The following is a 15000-nucleotide window of genomic DNA, read 5'->3' on the forward strand; positions in this document are numbered from 1 at the left end:
GGGGAGGGGATGGGATGGGAGTGGGGAGGGAGGGAGTTGGGAGTGGGGAGGGAGGGGGGGTGGGGATGGGAAGGGAGAGGGAGAGGGAGGGGGGATGGGGAGTGGGAAGGGGAGATGGATGGGGAAATGAGGAGTGGGAAGGAGGGATGGTGAGTGGGATGGGATGGGGAGTGCGGGAGGGAGGGAGAGGAGAGAGGGAGGGAGGAGGGGAGGGAGGGAGGGAAAAGAGAGAGACCAGGAATCAAATAATTAAGTTACACAAGGGGGCAGGTGCGTCTGTGTTGTGTTATTATTATTGTTGTTGTTAATTATTATCATCATTATCATCATCATCACTATCATTATCATCATCATTATTATTGATTACCATTATCAGTATCCCTATTATTCAGTTTTTCTCTCTTCTCTGTCTCTCTCTCTTTCTCTCTCTCTCTCTCTCCCTCCCTCCCTCCCTTCCTCCCTCCCTCCCTCCCTCCCACCCTCCCTCCCACCCTCCCTCCCTCCCTCCACTATACATACATACCTCATACACCCCTGACACCTGACACAACAACAACAAAAACACCAAAAACAACAACAACAACAACAAACAACAAGAGACAATGAATAAATAACCCGCGGTGTTTTTTATCATGGCAAGGACGCAGAGATAACAGGCGTCTGGCGAGAAACGATCGTAGATAACGTAATGATAACGGTGCTTGTCGGACATCATAGGCAGCTTGCTTGCTTGCTTGATTGATTGATTGATTGCTCCCTCCACTCCCCCCTAAAACGCCCTCTCAGGTGGTCTTTTTGCCTTGCCTTAGGGTGTTTGGTGGGCGTGGGCGTGGGAGTGGGAGTGGGGGTTGGGGTGGGGGTGGGGGTCGGGGTGGGGGTGGGGGTGGGGGTCGGGGTGGGGTAGTGGGGATGAGGGGTGGAGGGGTCGTGTTGCAATGAATAGCATACTTTTGTGGTTTGTGGTGTGTGTCTGTCGTTTTCTCGTTCTCTCTCTCTCTCTCTCTCTCTCTCTCTCTCTCTCTCTCTCTCTCTCTCTCTCTCTCTCTCTCTCTCTCTCTCTCTCTCTCTCTCTCTCTCTCTCTCTCTCTCTCTCTCTTCTCTCTTCTTCTTCTTATTATTATAACTATTATCATTATTATTATCATTATTATTTATTATATAAACTAATAAATAATAACTAAATTGATAACGAATAAATAAAAGATAAATAAGTATATGATAGAAAAATAAATCATCATAATTTTCATCGTTATCACATTACTATTGCCATCATTATTATAGTAAAAAATGATAATTATTTCTCCTATTATCATTACCATTATTATTATCATCATTATCATCATTCACATCATTATATCCGTCATTATACTAACTGATTTAAGAACATTGTTTGTTGTTTGTTGTTTGTTGACGCGATTTCCCTCAATGTGTCTGTGCGATAACACGAGATAAGAGCAGAGCATCTCATTCTTGGAAAAAAACTTTTAGTTGTCTTGGAGGGGGAGGTGGAGGGAGGGGGGAGGAGGAGGGGGGGAGGAAGGGGGGAGGGGGGAGGAGCGATGGGTGAGGGTAGTAGAGGGGGGGGAGGAGAGGAGGGCTGAGGGAGGCGATAGTAGGAGGGGGGAGGAAGGTGGGAAGAGGGAAGAATTAGTAGGGACCCCCCCACAGAGGGAAGGGGGGAGGGGGAAGAAAAAAAGAGGAGAGGGAAGGATGAGGGAGGGAGGGTAGGATAAAGATAGGGGGAAAGGGGGATGGGGAAAAGGGGAGGGGGAAGGTAGAGGGGAGGGGAGGGGTAAGGGGGAAGGGGGAAGAGTGAGAGTGGAATAATAGGAAGAGGGAAGGAGGAAGAGGGGGAGGGGGAAGGGGGAAGGGGGAAGAGGGAGAGGGGGAGGAGAGGAGGGTAAGGGGGGAGGTAAAGCCTACACTAATTGCATTGCTTGTTGAAATGATAATGATCATTAGTCCATATGCCATTGCTGTGTTTGTTCGTTATACCGATTGTCATGCCAAGTTTATATAATTTTCGGATTTTTAAGAATGTAATGATTGATTATTATTACGTTTTTTTAATCATTTGAGAATTATAAGATCCACCTACATTATAGAATTCATTTTTTCTTCCGAACACCAAAACAGATCCATGAACTAAACCGAAGCCAAGACCGAAACACGAATCTGAAACCGAATCAAACCGAATCAAATTCAACTAAAAAATAATGAACTATTACTCGAAACGAACAAATCTTTAATAAAAAAAAACGAATAAATAACGACTAAAAACCAAATTTAGACCGAATGGAAAAGAAAAAAGAAAGAAAAAGAAAATAAAATCAACCGGAGCATAGGTGTTCGTTTATTCGCCTCGACTTCCGCGTGGCTACTATGTTATCATTACAGTCTTACTTCGTTCTGTGTCTGTTCTTGTTGGGGGAAGGGGGAAAGGGGGGAAGGAGGGGGGAGGGGGGGAGGGGGGCTTGTCTCCTACCTTCCCCACTTCTCGCCCTTAGCGCCCCCCCCCCCTTACCCAGGACTTTTTTTTTCTTTACTCTTTTCCGTTTTTGTTACACAATACTTAAAAAACAAAATACTCCTCCCCCCCCCCCCCCCCGCCTTCCACTCTTCCTTCTTTTCCCCCTTCCTCCATCCCTTTACCCTCCTATTCCCTGCTCCTTCCCCCTTCTTCCCCTCTCCCTCTTCTTCTCCCCTTCTCCCTCCCCCTCCTCCTTCTTGTCCCTTCGCCCTCTCCTCCCCTTCCCTCTTTTACCCCTTCCCCCCCCTTGCCCCCTGCCCCTCTCTCTTGCCCCTTCTACCCCACCTCTCCTCTCTCTTGCCCCTTCCCCCTCCCCTCCCCCTTCTTGTCCCCCTCTGATGTATTGCCAAAAAATTCAATTAACAACGAAGGTTCGAGAAGGTGGTAATGAGCAAACGGGGAAGTTACAATGAATATTTCATCCTTTTTTTTTCTCTCTTTCTTCGGGAGGGGAAGGGGGGGGGGGAGGGAAGTGGGGTGTCGGTGTTCGAGATGTATAGAGATATATGCTTACAGAGGGAGGGGGTTGGAGGGGAGAGGGGGGTGGGGGGAGAGGGGGTGTTTCGAGATGTATGTTTCTTGGGGAGAGGGAGGAATAGGGGGTGGGGGGGAGAAGGGAGGGGAAGGGAGGTAGAGGTATATGCCTATAGGAGTGGGGGGGGGGTGGAAAGGGGGATTTTTTTTTAGATATATGCTTATAGAGGAAGGAGTATAGGATAGGGGGGGTAAGGGGGGGTAGGGGTTATATATGTTCAGTGGCTTCTTATTCATACGTTCGTTATTCATCGTTATTCATTATTCTTGAAGGCTGGTATGTATGGTCATTGGATTTACTGACTGGCTACTCCTCTTCCCTCCCCTTCCCTCCCCTCCCCCCTACCCCCGCACTCCTACCTGTGCCCTATTTATTTAAGTTTTCCTTTTCCTTTGTACCCTCTAGTTTCCTTCTTTTCTCCTCTTTTTTTATTTTCTTTTCTTTCTTTCCCTCCTCTTTCTCTTTTCTCTCTTCCTCTCCCTTCCTCCTCACTCCCTTATACCCTCTCCTTTTCCCCCTCCTCTCTCCCTCCACCCCTCTCCCTCTCCCCATCTCTCCCCCTCCACCCCTCCCTCCCCCTCCCTCACCCTTCCCCTCCTTCCCCTCCACCACTCCCTCTCCCCTTTCCCCTCCCCATCCCTCCCCCTCTTCCCCATCCCCAACCCTCCACCCCTCCACCCCTCCTTCCCCAACCCTCTCTCCATCCCTCCCTCCCCCTCCCTCACCCTTCCCCTCCCTCTCCATCTCCAACCCTCTCCCCCTCTTCCCCATCCCCAACCCTCCCTCTCCCTCTCCCTCCCCCCACTGGCGTATCTCGGCCGAGCATCTCTATCTTAGACCTTCAACTATGATAATGTGGGTGGAGATTGATGAGTCACGCCCTGACCCCCCCCCCTCCCCCGTCTCGTCCCACCCTCGGAAATGGATGGTGGTTTTTTGAGCTGTTTGTTATTTAGTCTTTGTCTAAGTTATTCTTTTATTGGGGTTTTTGTATTATTATTGTTATTGTTTATTTGTCGGTCGTTTTGTTTTGTATTTTGAGGGATTTTTTTTTTTTTTTTTTGGGGGGGGAGGGGGTTGTTATTTTTGATGATTTTTTGTTTTTGTTGCAATTATCATCTTCGTTGTTTTTGTTATTGTTATTGTCATCGTTGCTGTTATTATTTTATTGTTGTTATAGTTATTATTACTACTAATGTTATCATTATTGTTGTTGATATTATTATTATTATTATCATCATTGTTATTATAATTATTATTATTATCATTATCATCATTATCACCAATATTATCATCACCATCACAATTATTATCACCATTAGACAGATAAACAAACAGACAAACACAAACACCAACCAAGATACAGATAATCAATGACCAAAAAAAAATAAAAAAATAAAAAAAATAAAAAAATAAAAAAATAATAAAATAAAAAAAATACGAGAGAACTCTACGTCCTTGGCTTATCTTCAACTGATAAAGTAATATCGACACTTATCACTCTCCCTGCTTGCGATACATTTAAAGTAAACACTTAAACTCAAGCACTGGCGTAAAGTAATTTCCCGAAAGCACTTCGAAAAATGTGTGTCTTCAATACACCTTTTAGGCCTATTTTGTTCAGTAGACTTATTAATAATAATGTAATTGTCGATATGATTATGTTCTTCCTTCTTATTAGATGGAAAGGCAAATCGTGTTGTGTTTCTAGTTACCTTTGAGAAGTGTGTATTTAGTTGTTATTTATTTTTTTATTTTTTTTATTTATTTGTCTATCTATTAAGTTATATTTAGGTTGTGTCTCATCTTTTAGATTTTTTTTTTAAAAGTAGACTTATTATCCATGATGCATTTATGATACATTCTTTCATTTATTATGTATTCAATCATACATTCATTCGCCCATATTGTATCCTCGAGTACATTCCCCCGCCCATAATACATTCACGAAATAATTTACTCAAGATAATTTACACATTGATGGATATCTTTGGCCACATGTGTCTAACGCCTCGCTCTTGTTCTTGCAGCGGTGCAGCGAGGTCGCATCCCGCCGTCGCAGGGCATGGGCATGCCGGGCCAGTTCATGGCCAACGGGGACTCCTTGAATGGCCACACGTACCTCTCGTCGTACATCTCGCTGCTGCTCCGCGCCGAGCCCTTCCCCACCTCGCCCTACGGCCAGTGCATGAACGCCAACAACATCATGGGCGTGGACAACATCTGCGAGCTGGCGTCGCGGCTGCTCTTCTCGGCCGTGGGCTGGGCCAAGAACATTCCCTTCTTTCCGGAGCTGCAGGTGACCGACCAGGTGGCGCTGCTGCGGCTCGTCTGGTCGGAGCTCTTCGTGCTGAACGCCTCCCAGTGCTCCATGCCCCTGCACGTGGCGCCCCTGCTGGCGGCCGCGGGCCTGCACGCCTCCCCGATGGCGGCCGACAGAGTGGTGGCCTTCATGGACCACATCCGCATCTTCCAGGAGCAGGTCGAGAAGCTGAAGGCGCTGCACGTCGACTCCGCCGAGTACTCGTGCCTCAAGGCGATCGTCCTCTTCACCTCAGGTAAGATTGCTCTTCCTCTTCCTTTCGGGTGTTCGCCGAGGCGTCTGCGCCGAAAGCAGACGCCCGGGCGGTTCCACGCTTGCGAAAACAGCAGGATGTTTTTGCACCCCCCAGTGGAACAAGGGAACCTCTGTTTTGGAACACAGGTCGCGGACTCGGGTGCCTAATTATGTTGGCCCCTTCTGGCACCGGAGCGTTCAACAACACCACGCGAGAGCGCCCGGCAGGAATAAACGACGCATGAGCTCGCTCTTCCAGGCAAAAACCACACCCGACGGCTGCGAGGCTGCGGTTCCCTCGCGTTGTTGTTCGGAGTTCATCGTTATCCCAATTATAAGCCGGGAAGTGGACGGCGACTGCGGGAATGCGAGGTCAAGGTAGCGCTGACCCCCTTTATCCCCGGGGGCATAATCAGGCGGCCGAGGTCATCCCGCTGACCCCTACAATCTCTGGCGATCTCCGACAAGACCTTCGTCAGCAGTTCCTCCGTGCGCTGCCTCTTACCCTCTTACCCTCCCCCCCCCCTCCGGCCTTGTTCCCCTTTCTTTGTATTTTTCTGTTCCTTTCCTCGCTCTCTCTCTCTCTCTCTCTCTCTCTCTCTCTCTCTCTCTCTCTCTCTCTCTCTCTCTCTCTCTCTCCTTCTCCCTCTCTTCCTCCCTCCTACCCTCCCTCCCTCCCTCCTACCCTCCCATCCTCCCATCCTCCCTCCCTCCCTCCCTCCCTCCCTCCTCCCTTCTACATCCCCTTCGTCAGTATAACCCCCCCCCTCCCCCCGCAGTGAGACCTTCCTCTGCGCATCCCTCAGCCCTCTCCTCTCCTCTCCTCTCCTTTTCGGCCGCTCGTCCCCTCCTTCGGCCGATAAAAAGCGACACTGCTTGACCCGCTGGCCCATTGTTATCCACCATGACATCAGCAGGAGGGAGGGGGGAGGGGAGGGGAGGGACAGGGTGACGTCAGCAAGGGACCCTCATTATGTCCGACGTCGGGGTTTAGACGTGCCACAGTGTTTGTGTCGTGGCTGACGGCTGACGGGAACCGTTGTCGACTTTTTTTTCTACTCTCTCTCTCTCTCTCTTTCTTTCTTCTTTTTCTTCTTCTTTCATGCCTTCATCAGAGAGCCTTATCTATGCCCTTTTATAGCGTTTCTTAACCATTTGTTGGAGTTGCGAGAGTGTCTGTGTGTATTTATGAGTGTTCGTTCACACCCGCATACTCACAATATATATATTTATATATATATATATATATAATATATATATATATATCTATATATATATATATATATTATATATGTTTATGTGTGTTGTATTAATATTTGTGTGTGCGTATATGTATATATATATATATATAAATATATATATATATATATATTATATATATATATTTATATATATATATATATATATATAATATATATGTATCTAAAATATATATATATATATATATATATATATATGGACGCACTTACAGAAATAGATACAAATGACTAGGCCATTGGTTTTGCTCTTTCACACATGAAAATTCCGCCTAACAGGTGATTCTGAATAAGTGATGAAATACACACATTCCTATAGAACCTAAAAGTCATTCATCCTTATGGATTAATAGCATTTTTCATTCAGAAGCGGTTGGCTCATTCATCGCAAGACCCCAATACTTATTTATAGCTCTGTAGATGAGCCACAAGCAGCCCCGTCTGTGCTTGTACCTATTGACTTCACTGCTTCTTTTCTCTCTTCGTCTCTCTCTCTCTCTCTCTCTCTCCTGCTTTCCCTCTTTTTGTGTATTTTTTTCTCATTTCTTTCTCCGCTTTTCTCTTTCGTTCCTTTCCCTCCTCTCCATTTCTTTCCCTTTCTCTCCCTTTCTTTCCCTTCCTTTTACTCTTTCCCCTTCCTTCCATCCCATTCCCTCCCTCCCTCCCTCCCTCCCTCCATAACCACCGCTCTGACGACACGGCGCCATAAATACAACAACCACAAGCAGAAAAACAACAATGCTGTCCTCGATTGCTTGGGCAAGCACATTACCGCCGACCTGTTGTGTCCTGCGATCAAGAAGGCTGCGCGCCGTGCTCCTTCAACTGTTTTTTTTTTTTTCTCTCTCTGTTTTTTTTTTTTTTATCTTGCTCTATCTCGCTCTTTGTGTTTCTTTCTTTCTTTCTTTCGTTTGTTTTTTTTCTCTATCTGTCTGTTTCTCTCTCTCTCTCTCTCTCTCTCTCTCTCTCTCTCTCTCTCTCTCTCTCTCTATATATATATATATATATATATATATATATATATATATATATATATATATATATATATATCCTTCCCTTTCTCTTCTCCCTCCTCCCCTCCCTCCTCTCCCTCTCTCTACCCTACCCTCTTCGCCCTCCCCTTCCTCCTTCTCCCATATTTGAGTGGTTCGCCCGTGTTGTTTGTGCGTGGGAGGGGCGTCTGAAGGCATGTTATTTACGGATGTGGGAAACTCGAAATAATAATAACAACAACAACAACAAAAACACGTGCATTCCGCTAAGAGCTCTGTGTGTGTGTGTGTTTGTGTGTGTGTGTGTATGTGTGTGTGTGTGTGTGTGTGTGTGTATGTGTGTGTGTGTGTGCTTCATCGATATATGAATCTTCTTACTCAGCAGAAATGGTCTCCTTGATCTGTCTTTTTTTTTTTTTTTCTTTTCTTTTCTTTTACCGGGTGTTGAGCAGCGTGTGGTTATGTGTTTATTTGTTTATTGATTCTCTCTATCTCTTTCTTTCTTTCTCTTTCTCTCTCTCTCTCTCTCTCTCTCTCTCTCTCTCTCTCTCTCTCTCTCTCTCTCTCTCTCTCTCTCTCTCTCTCCCTCATCCTCCCTCCCTCTCCCTCATCCTCCCTCTCTCTCCCTCTCTCTCCCTCTCCCTCTTTCCTTCCCTCTCCCTCATCCTCCCTCCTTCGCCTCCTCCCTCTCCCTCATCCTCCCTCCCTTCCTCCCTCCCTCCTCCCTCTCTCTCCCTCCTTCCCTCTCCCTCCCTCCCTCCCTTCCTCCCTCCCTCTCCCTCATCCTCCCTCCCTCTCCCTCCCTCTCCCTCCTTCTCCCTCCCTCCCTCTGTGACTTTCTTCCTGTGTGTTTACGTCTGCTTCTGTCCACGTTGCATTTTCTGGAGTGTGTGACGATCGTGCTTGTTACTTTTTTTCTTTTTTTTTTTTTCTTTTTTTTCTTGGGGGCTACGGCGACTTGTGTCTTTTTACTATTGTCCTTCTTATTATTGTTCTTCTTATTATTATTATTATTTTATTGTTTTATTTCTTTTTATTTTTGTTCTACTTCTGTTTTGTCTTCTTTTTCCCTTGTTCTTTTCTTATTCTTATTCCTTCTTGAGTATGGCAGAGAGAAAGAGAGAGAGGAAGAGAAAGAGCAAGAAAGAGAAACAGAGAGAGAGTGAGAGACCGAGAGAATATAAAAAATAAAGAAAAAAAATAGAGAGAGAGAAAGAAAGAGAAAGAGCACGCGCGCGAGAGAGAGAGCGAACCCGTAATGAGCGCGGGCGTGCGGGCGGGCGGGCGAGGAGAGCGTACCCACGGAATGCAAGGAAGAGAGGCGGCATCTGATGGCCTCACCTGATAGATCGCCGACGGGAGAAAGTGCGGCCCTTTGCGGGGGTGAAGTCGGGCCGATGCAACCCACACCACACGCCTAGGGTGAGGGGTGAGGGGGTGAGGGGGTGAGGGGGGAGGGGTGAGGATGAGGGGTGAGGGGTGAGGGGCTCAGGATTCGAATATAATTTTTGTATCATGAGTATTACCCTCTCTCTCTCCCCTTCTCCTCCTCCCTCCCATTTTCCCTCCCCCTTTTCCCTCCCCCTCCCTCCTCTTCTCCACATCCCTCCCCTTTTCCCTCCCTCTCGCCCCCCCACCTCCCTCCCCTTTTCCCTCCCTCTCGCCCCCCCCCACCTCCCTCCCCTTTTCCCTCCCTCGATTTTGGCTCCCCGATACGTAGCGTCCCTCCGCCACAATGGATGATAAAAGGCATCTTCTCCCTCCCCGTCCCCCTCCCCCCTCCCCCCTCCCTCCCCCTCCCTCCCGACGTAGATAGGGAAACGGTGCGTGAGTCACAACAAAGCGGGAGGTTGACTGGTGACGTATGTAACCTTAGCTTGGTGGAGGGAGGGAGGAGGGAGGAGGGAGGAGGGAGGGAGAAAGGGGAAGGAGGACGGTGGGGGAGGAGGGGGAGGAGGGGGGGAGGTGGGTGAAAGGGGAAAGGGGGAGGTGGGAGGGAGGAGGGGGAGGAGGGAGAAAGGGGAAGGAGGACGGTGGGGGAGGGAGAGGGAGGAGGGGGGGAGAGGGGAGAAAGGGGAAGGAGGACGATGGGGGAGGGAGAGGGAGGAGGGGAGGGAGGGGGGGAGGTGGGAAAAAGGGGAAAGGGGGAGGTGGGTGGTAGGGGAGGGAAAAAGGAGGTGGGGGAGGGGGGAGGGGGAGGGAGAAAGAGTGGGGGGTGGGGGAGAGGGAAGGAAGGAGAGCAAGAAAGAAGAAGGGAGGGGAAAGGAAAAGGAAAGGGAGAGGGAAGGAGAGAGGAAGTGAAAAGGGAGAGGAGAAAGAAAAAAAGAAAGAAAAAAAATAAATCAGAGGTGAAGATAGGGAGTGACAATAGAAAAGGTGGGCGTAAAGGCATAAGGATAGGGGTTGAGGGGTAGATGGAGGGGGGGGGTTAGGGGGTAGGGTTACCGGGCCCTTTGCAAAGGTCACGTACAAAGTTGCCGGAACAAAGTACGGGCCATAAGGTCACTCATTCTCCGCCTCTTCAAAAATTGAGGTGCTAGAGTAAGGGTTACGTTCCCGGCGTGGGTGGGGGTGGGGGTGGGGGTGGGGGTGGGGTAAGGGTGGGGGTGGGGGAGGAAGGGAAGGGAGAAAAGGAAAGAGGGAGGGAGGGAGGCAGGGAGGGAAAGGAAGGAAGGACGGTGGAAGGGAAAGTGGGAGGGAGGGAGGGAGGGAGGGAGGGGAAGGAAGGAAGGAAGGAAGAGGAGGGAAGGAAGGAGAGATAAAAGGAGAAAGGGAGAAAGAAAGAGAAAGAAGGAAAGTAAGAAATAGAATAGAAGAAAGAGGTAAAAGACAGAGAAAAAGAAATAGAGAAAAAAATAGAGAAAAAAAGAGATAAAGAAAGCAAGAAGAATCACGCTCACCGACATGCATAAACGTGCAACGCCGTCCCTCCTCCGCGTCCCTCAGCAGAAGAATCACGCTCACCGACATGCATAAACGTGCAACGCCGTCCCTCCTCCGCGTCCCTCAGCGGACTCGCCGTCCCGTCCGCGTCCCACCGCGTCACATCCGGTCCCTCCGCGTCCCTTCATGTCCTCCAGGGTCCCTACAGGTCATCTCAGCGTCCTACAAATCCCTCCGGATCCCTCCGCGTCCCTCCGCGTCCCTCCGCGTCCCTCCGGATCCCTCCGCGTCCCTTCAGGTCCCTCCAGGTCCCTCCAGGTCCCTCAGCGTCCCTCCAAATCCCTCAGCGTCCCTCAGCGTCCCTCAGCGTCCCTCCGCGTCCCTCCGGATCCCTCAGCGTCCCTCCGGATCCCTCAGCGTCCCTCCAGGTCCCTCAGCGTCCCTCCAGGTCCCTCAACGTCCCTCAACGTCCCTCTGCGTCCCTCCAGGTCCCTCAGCGTCCCTCAGCGTCCCTCAAGGTCCCTCCGGATCCCTCCGCGTCCCTTCAGGTCCCTCAGCGTCCCTCAGCGTCCCTCCGCGTCCCTCCAGGTCCCTCCGCGTCCCTCCGCGTCCCTCCGCGTCCCTCAGCGATCGCCATCAACAACTCTCCCGGGTGTCCTCTCCGCCGCTTCTTATCACTGTTTTCGATCTCGATGCAGATGGGGTGTTAAGGAGACGATTATCAAGCCTCTTTACATCTTGAGTTTGTCTTGCGAGAGGCGAGGACGTCGGTGGAAACACGACTAATCGCCCGTCAATTGGCAGGTCGTGGTTCTGCTCGCGTGGCAGTCGTTGGTGTCGTGGCTTTATCTGATGGCGGAGACACCTTGGCTCGGGTGTCCCGCTGGTTCTCTCCTTCTCTTCGTTTCTCGTTCTTTCGTTCTTTCTTTCTTTCTTTCTCTTTTTTTTTTGTTTTTTTTTTTCTTTGGAAGGATGTTTTGGTTTTGTGTTTGGGGTGTGGGTTGTTTTTTTTTTTTTTGGGGGGGGGGTTGTTTGTTTGTGTCGTTGGGTGTCTCTCTCTGTCTTTTGCTTTATCTTTGTTCGTCTCTCTTTCTCTTTATTTATTTCTCTCTCATTCTCTCTCTCTTTATCTTCTCTCTCTTTCTTTTATCTTCTCTCTCTCTCTCTCTCTCTCTTTACCTTTTCTCTCTCTCTCTCTCTCTCTCTCTCTCTCTCTCTCTCTCTCTCTCTCTCTCTCTCTTTATCTCTCTCTCTCTTTACTTTTTCTCTCTCTCTCTTTCTCTCTCTCCCCTCCCTCCCTCCCTCCCTCCTTCGCCTCCCTTCCCTCCCTCCCTCCCTCCCTCCCCTCCCTCGCCTCCCTCCACCTGTCCCGAAGACTGGCACACGTTTTGATATGCCCGAGTTCATTATCCCGTTATACCCCGGCGACGTTGCAGGATCTATCTCTCTCGCATCCTTGCCAACACTCGCCGTTCCTTCGGTCCTTCCCCCTTCCTCCTGCCATGTCGCCCCCGCTAGGACTAGTTACAGACTCCTAAATATTAGTTCGTATTTCCCCCCCCCCCCCCCCCCCCCCCCCCCCCCCCCCCCCCCCCCACCCCCCCCACCCCCCCCCCCCCCCCCCCCCCCCCAACCCCCCCCCCCCCCCCCCCCCCCCCCCCCCCCCCCCCCCCCCCCCCCCCCCCCCCCCCCCCCCCCCCCCCCCCCCCCCCCCCCCCCCCCCCCCCCCCCCCCCCCCCCCCCCCCCCCCCCCCCCCCCCCCCCCCCCCCCCCCCCCCCCCCCCCCCCCCCCGCCCCTCCCCCCCCCCGCCTCCATTTCCCCCCCCCCCTCCCCTGGCAAATAAGGCTATCGGCGCGTCCTCGGGGGGGGGGGCCCTTTTGCGAAGCTTAACTTCGAGGCTCTTGGTAGGTCCTGGAGGAGCTTGTGTCAAGTCCTTTGATAAGTCCTCCTTCCAGCTGGTCCCCCTTGAGCCCCAGTGCCTATAACACGTCCTCCTCCTAGCTACCTTTTCTCTTCCACACTTCCCTCCTTCCACTCATCCTCCCTTCCACCCTACCCTCCTTCCACCTTACCCTCCTTCCACTCATCCACCCTTCCCTCCTTCCACCCTACCCTCCTTCCACCCTACCCTCCTTCCACCCTACCCTCCTTCCACCCTACCCTCCTTCCACCTTACCCTCCTTCCACTCATCCACCCTCCTCCCCTCCTTCCACCCCCTCCCTCCCCCCTTCCACCCCTTCCCCCCTCAAAGAGAACCCAACCTCCCGGGAATCTCTCTCTCTCTCTCTCTCTCCGCCAGGGACACAGGGAGGTTAAGTCGTGGTGTTGTCGTCGAGACTTGATGTTCATGCATGGTTCGAGCGTCGTCGTCGAGGAGGAGGAAACCGTCCCGTCCCCGTGCCAACAACTGGGCGAGGTTATCTGATGTCGGGACAAGTCTTATTGCCTCCTGTCACTCTCGCATTCTCTTCGTAACGACGGCTAAGAGGGACTAAGAGGGAGGCGGAGGAGCGAGGGTAGGGCGAGTGCATTGCATATGAACTGCGGTCTCTTTGTCAGCTGATTCGAAGGCGGAGAGTTAGGGGGTCAGTCAGAAAAGGAAGGAAGAGGAGGAGGAGGAGGAGGAGGAGGAGGAGGAGGAGGAGGAGGAGGAGGGAAGAAAGAAGGAAAAAAAGAAGAGAAGAGGAAAACAGATATAGAAAGAGAGAGGCGGGATTTTAGAACAAGAATGTGGAAAGGAGACAAAAATGGAAAGTCAAAAATCTTACAAGTCTTACCAATTCCTATACCCCGACCCTCTACCCCTCCTCCCCCCCCCCACCCCTTCACACTCGCTTTCCCCAGAGTATATTGACTTCCTATCACCCCCTACCCCTTCCCCCCTCCCTCACCTCCACACTTCATCTAAAGAACTACACCCTCCTTCCGCGTAACCTGAACCACCTTTCTACCTCCTTCCTGTCCCTTCCTACTACCCTTCTCCTCCCCCCTCACCCCCCCTCCTACCCTCATGTTTCTCCCCTCCTTACCCTACCCATCCTTCTCTCTTCCCTTTCCCTCACCTCTATTACCTCCTCCTATTCTGACCCCTCCTTCTTCCTCTTCCTCTTCCTCCTCACCCCCGCCCCCTCTCCTTGTCCTTCCCCCTCTCCCCCTTCACTCATACCCTCTCTCCTCCCTCCCCTCCCCCTCCTCTTCTCCTACCTCTCTCCTGGCCCTCAGCCCCTCTCCCCCCTCCCTCTCCCTCACCTCCCCCCTCTTCCCCCCTCTTCTCAACTCTCATAATCACGACCTCACTTGTAAGGTTGTTTGCAAACCAGCGAAATTTGACCTCGTGATTGGATCATAATGAGGGGAGAGTGAGGGGAAAAAGGGCCTACAGGTATGTCGGGGGTCGGAAGGAGTGGGGGAGAGTGGAGGGGGGGAGGGGGCAGTACATGACACCCGAGTTGTTTGAGGCGCGATTTTAATTATATTGTTTATCGTATGTTGCATTGCGTGTGTTGTTCGTGTGTGTGTGTGTGTGTGTGTGTGTGTCCGTGATGGATTCATTGACTAATTGCATTATTAACCCAGATTTTCTTTTTCGTGATTTTGCTAAATACCTAAAATATCGTTACCTTCATAATTTCATACAATATATGTATATATGTATATATATATGTATATATATATATATATATATATATATATATATATATATATATATATATATATATATATATATATATATATATATATATATATATATATATATATATATATATATATATATATATATATATATATATATATATATATATATATATATATATATATATATATATATATATATATATATATATATATATATATATATATATATATATATATATATATATATATATATATATATATATATATATATATATATATATATATATATATATATATATATATATATATATATATATATATATATATATATATATATATATATATATATATATATATATATATATATATATATATATATATATATATATATATATATATATATATATATATATATATATATATATATATATATATATATATATATATATATATATATATATATATATATATATATATATATATATATATATATATATATATATATATATATATATATATATATATATATATATATATATATATATATATATATATATATATATATATATATATATATATATATATATATATATATATATATATATATAT

General features: G+C 48.6%; 1 protein-coding gene across 2 annotated transcripts in view; it reads left to right on the forward strand.

Moving 5' to 3' along the window:
- The window catches only part of svp (COUP transcription factor 2), a 200579-nt gene that overhangs the window by 20842 nt on the left and 164737 nt on the right, over positions 1–15000 (forward strand). For both annotated transcript variants that reach the window (XM_086533131.1, XM_086533132.1), the window contains one exon: positions 5096–5623. In XM_086533131.1, the coding sequence (XP_086389257.1) occupies positions 5096–5623 (528 nt within the window). The remainder of the gene's footprint in view (positions 1–5095; positions 5624–15000) is intronic.

The sequence above is a fragment of the Penaeus japonicus genome, unplaced genomic scaffold (genome assembly GCF_977035675.1).
Source record: "Penaeus japonicus unplaced genomic scaffold, GWHDUDI00000001_assembly GWHDUDI00000038, whole genome shotgun sequence".
Classification (NCBI taxonomy): Eukaryota; Metazoa; Arthropoda; class Malacostraca; order Decapoda; family Penaeidae; genus Penaeus; species Penaeus japonicus.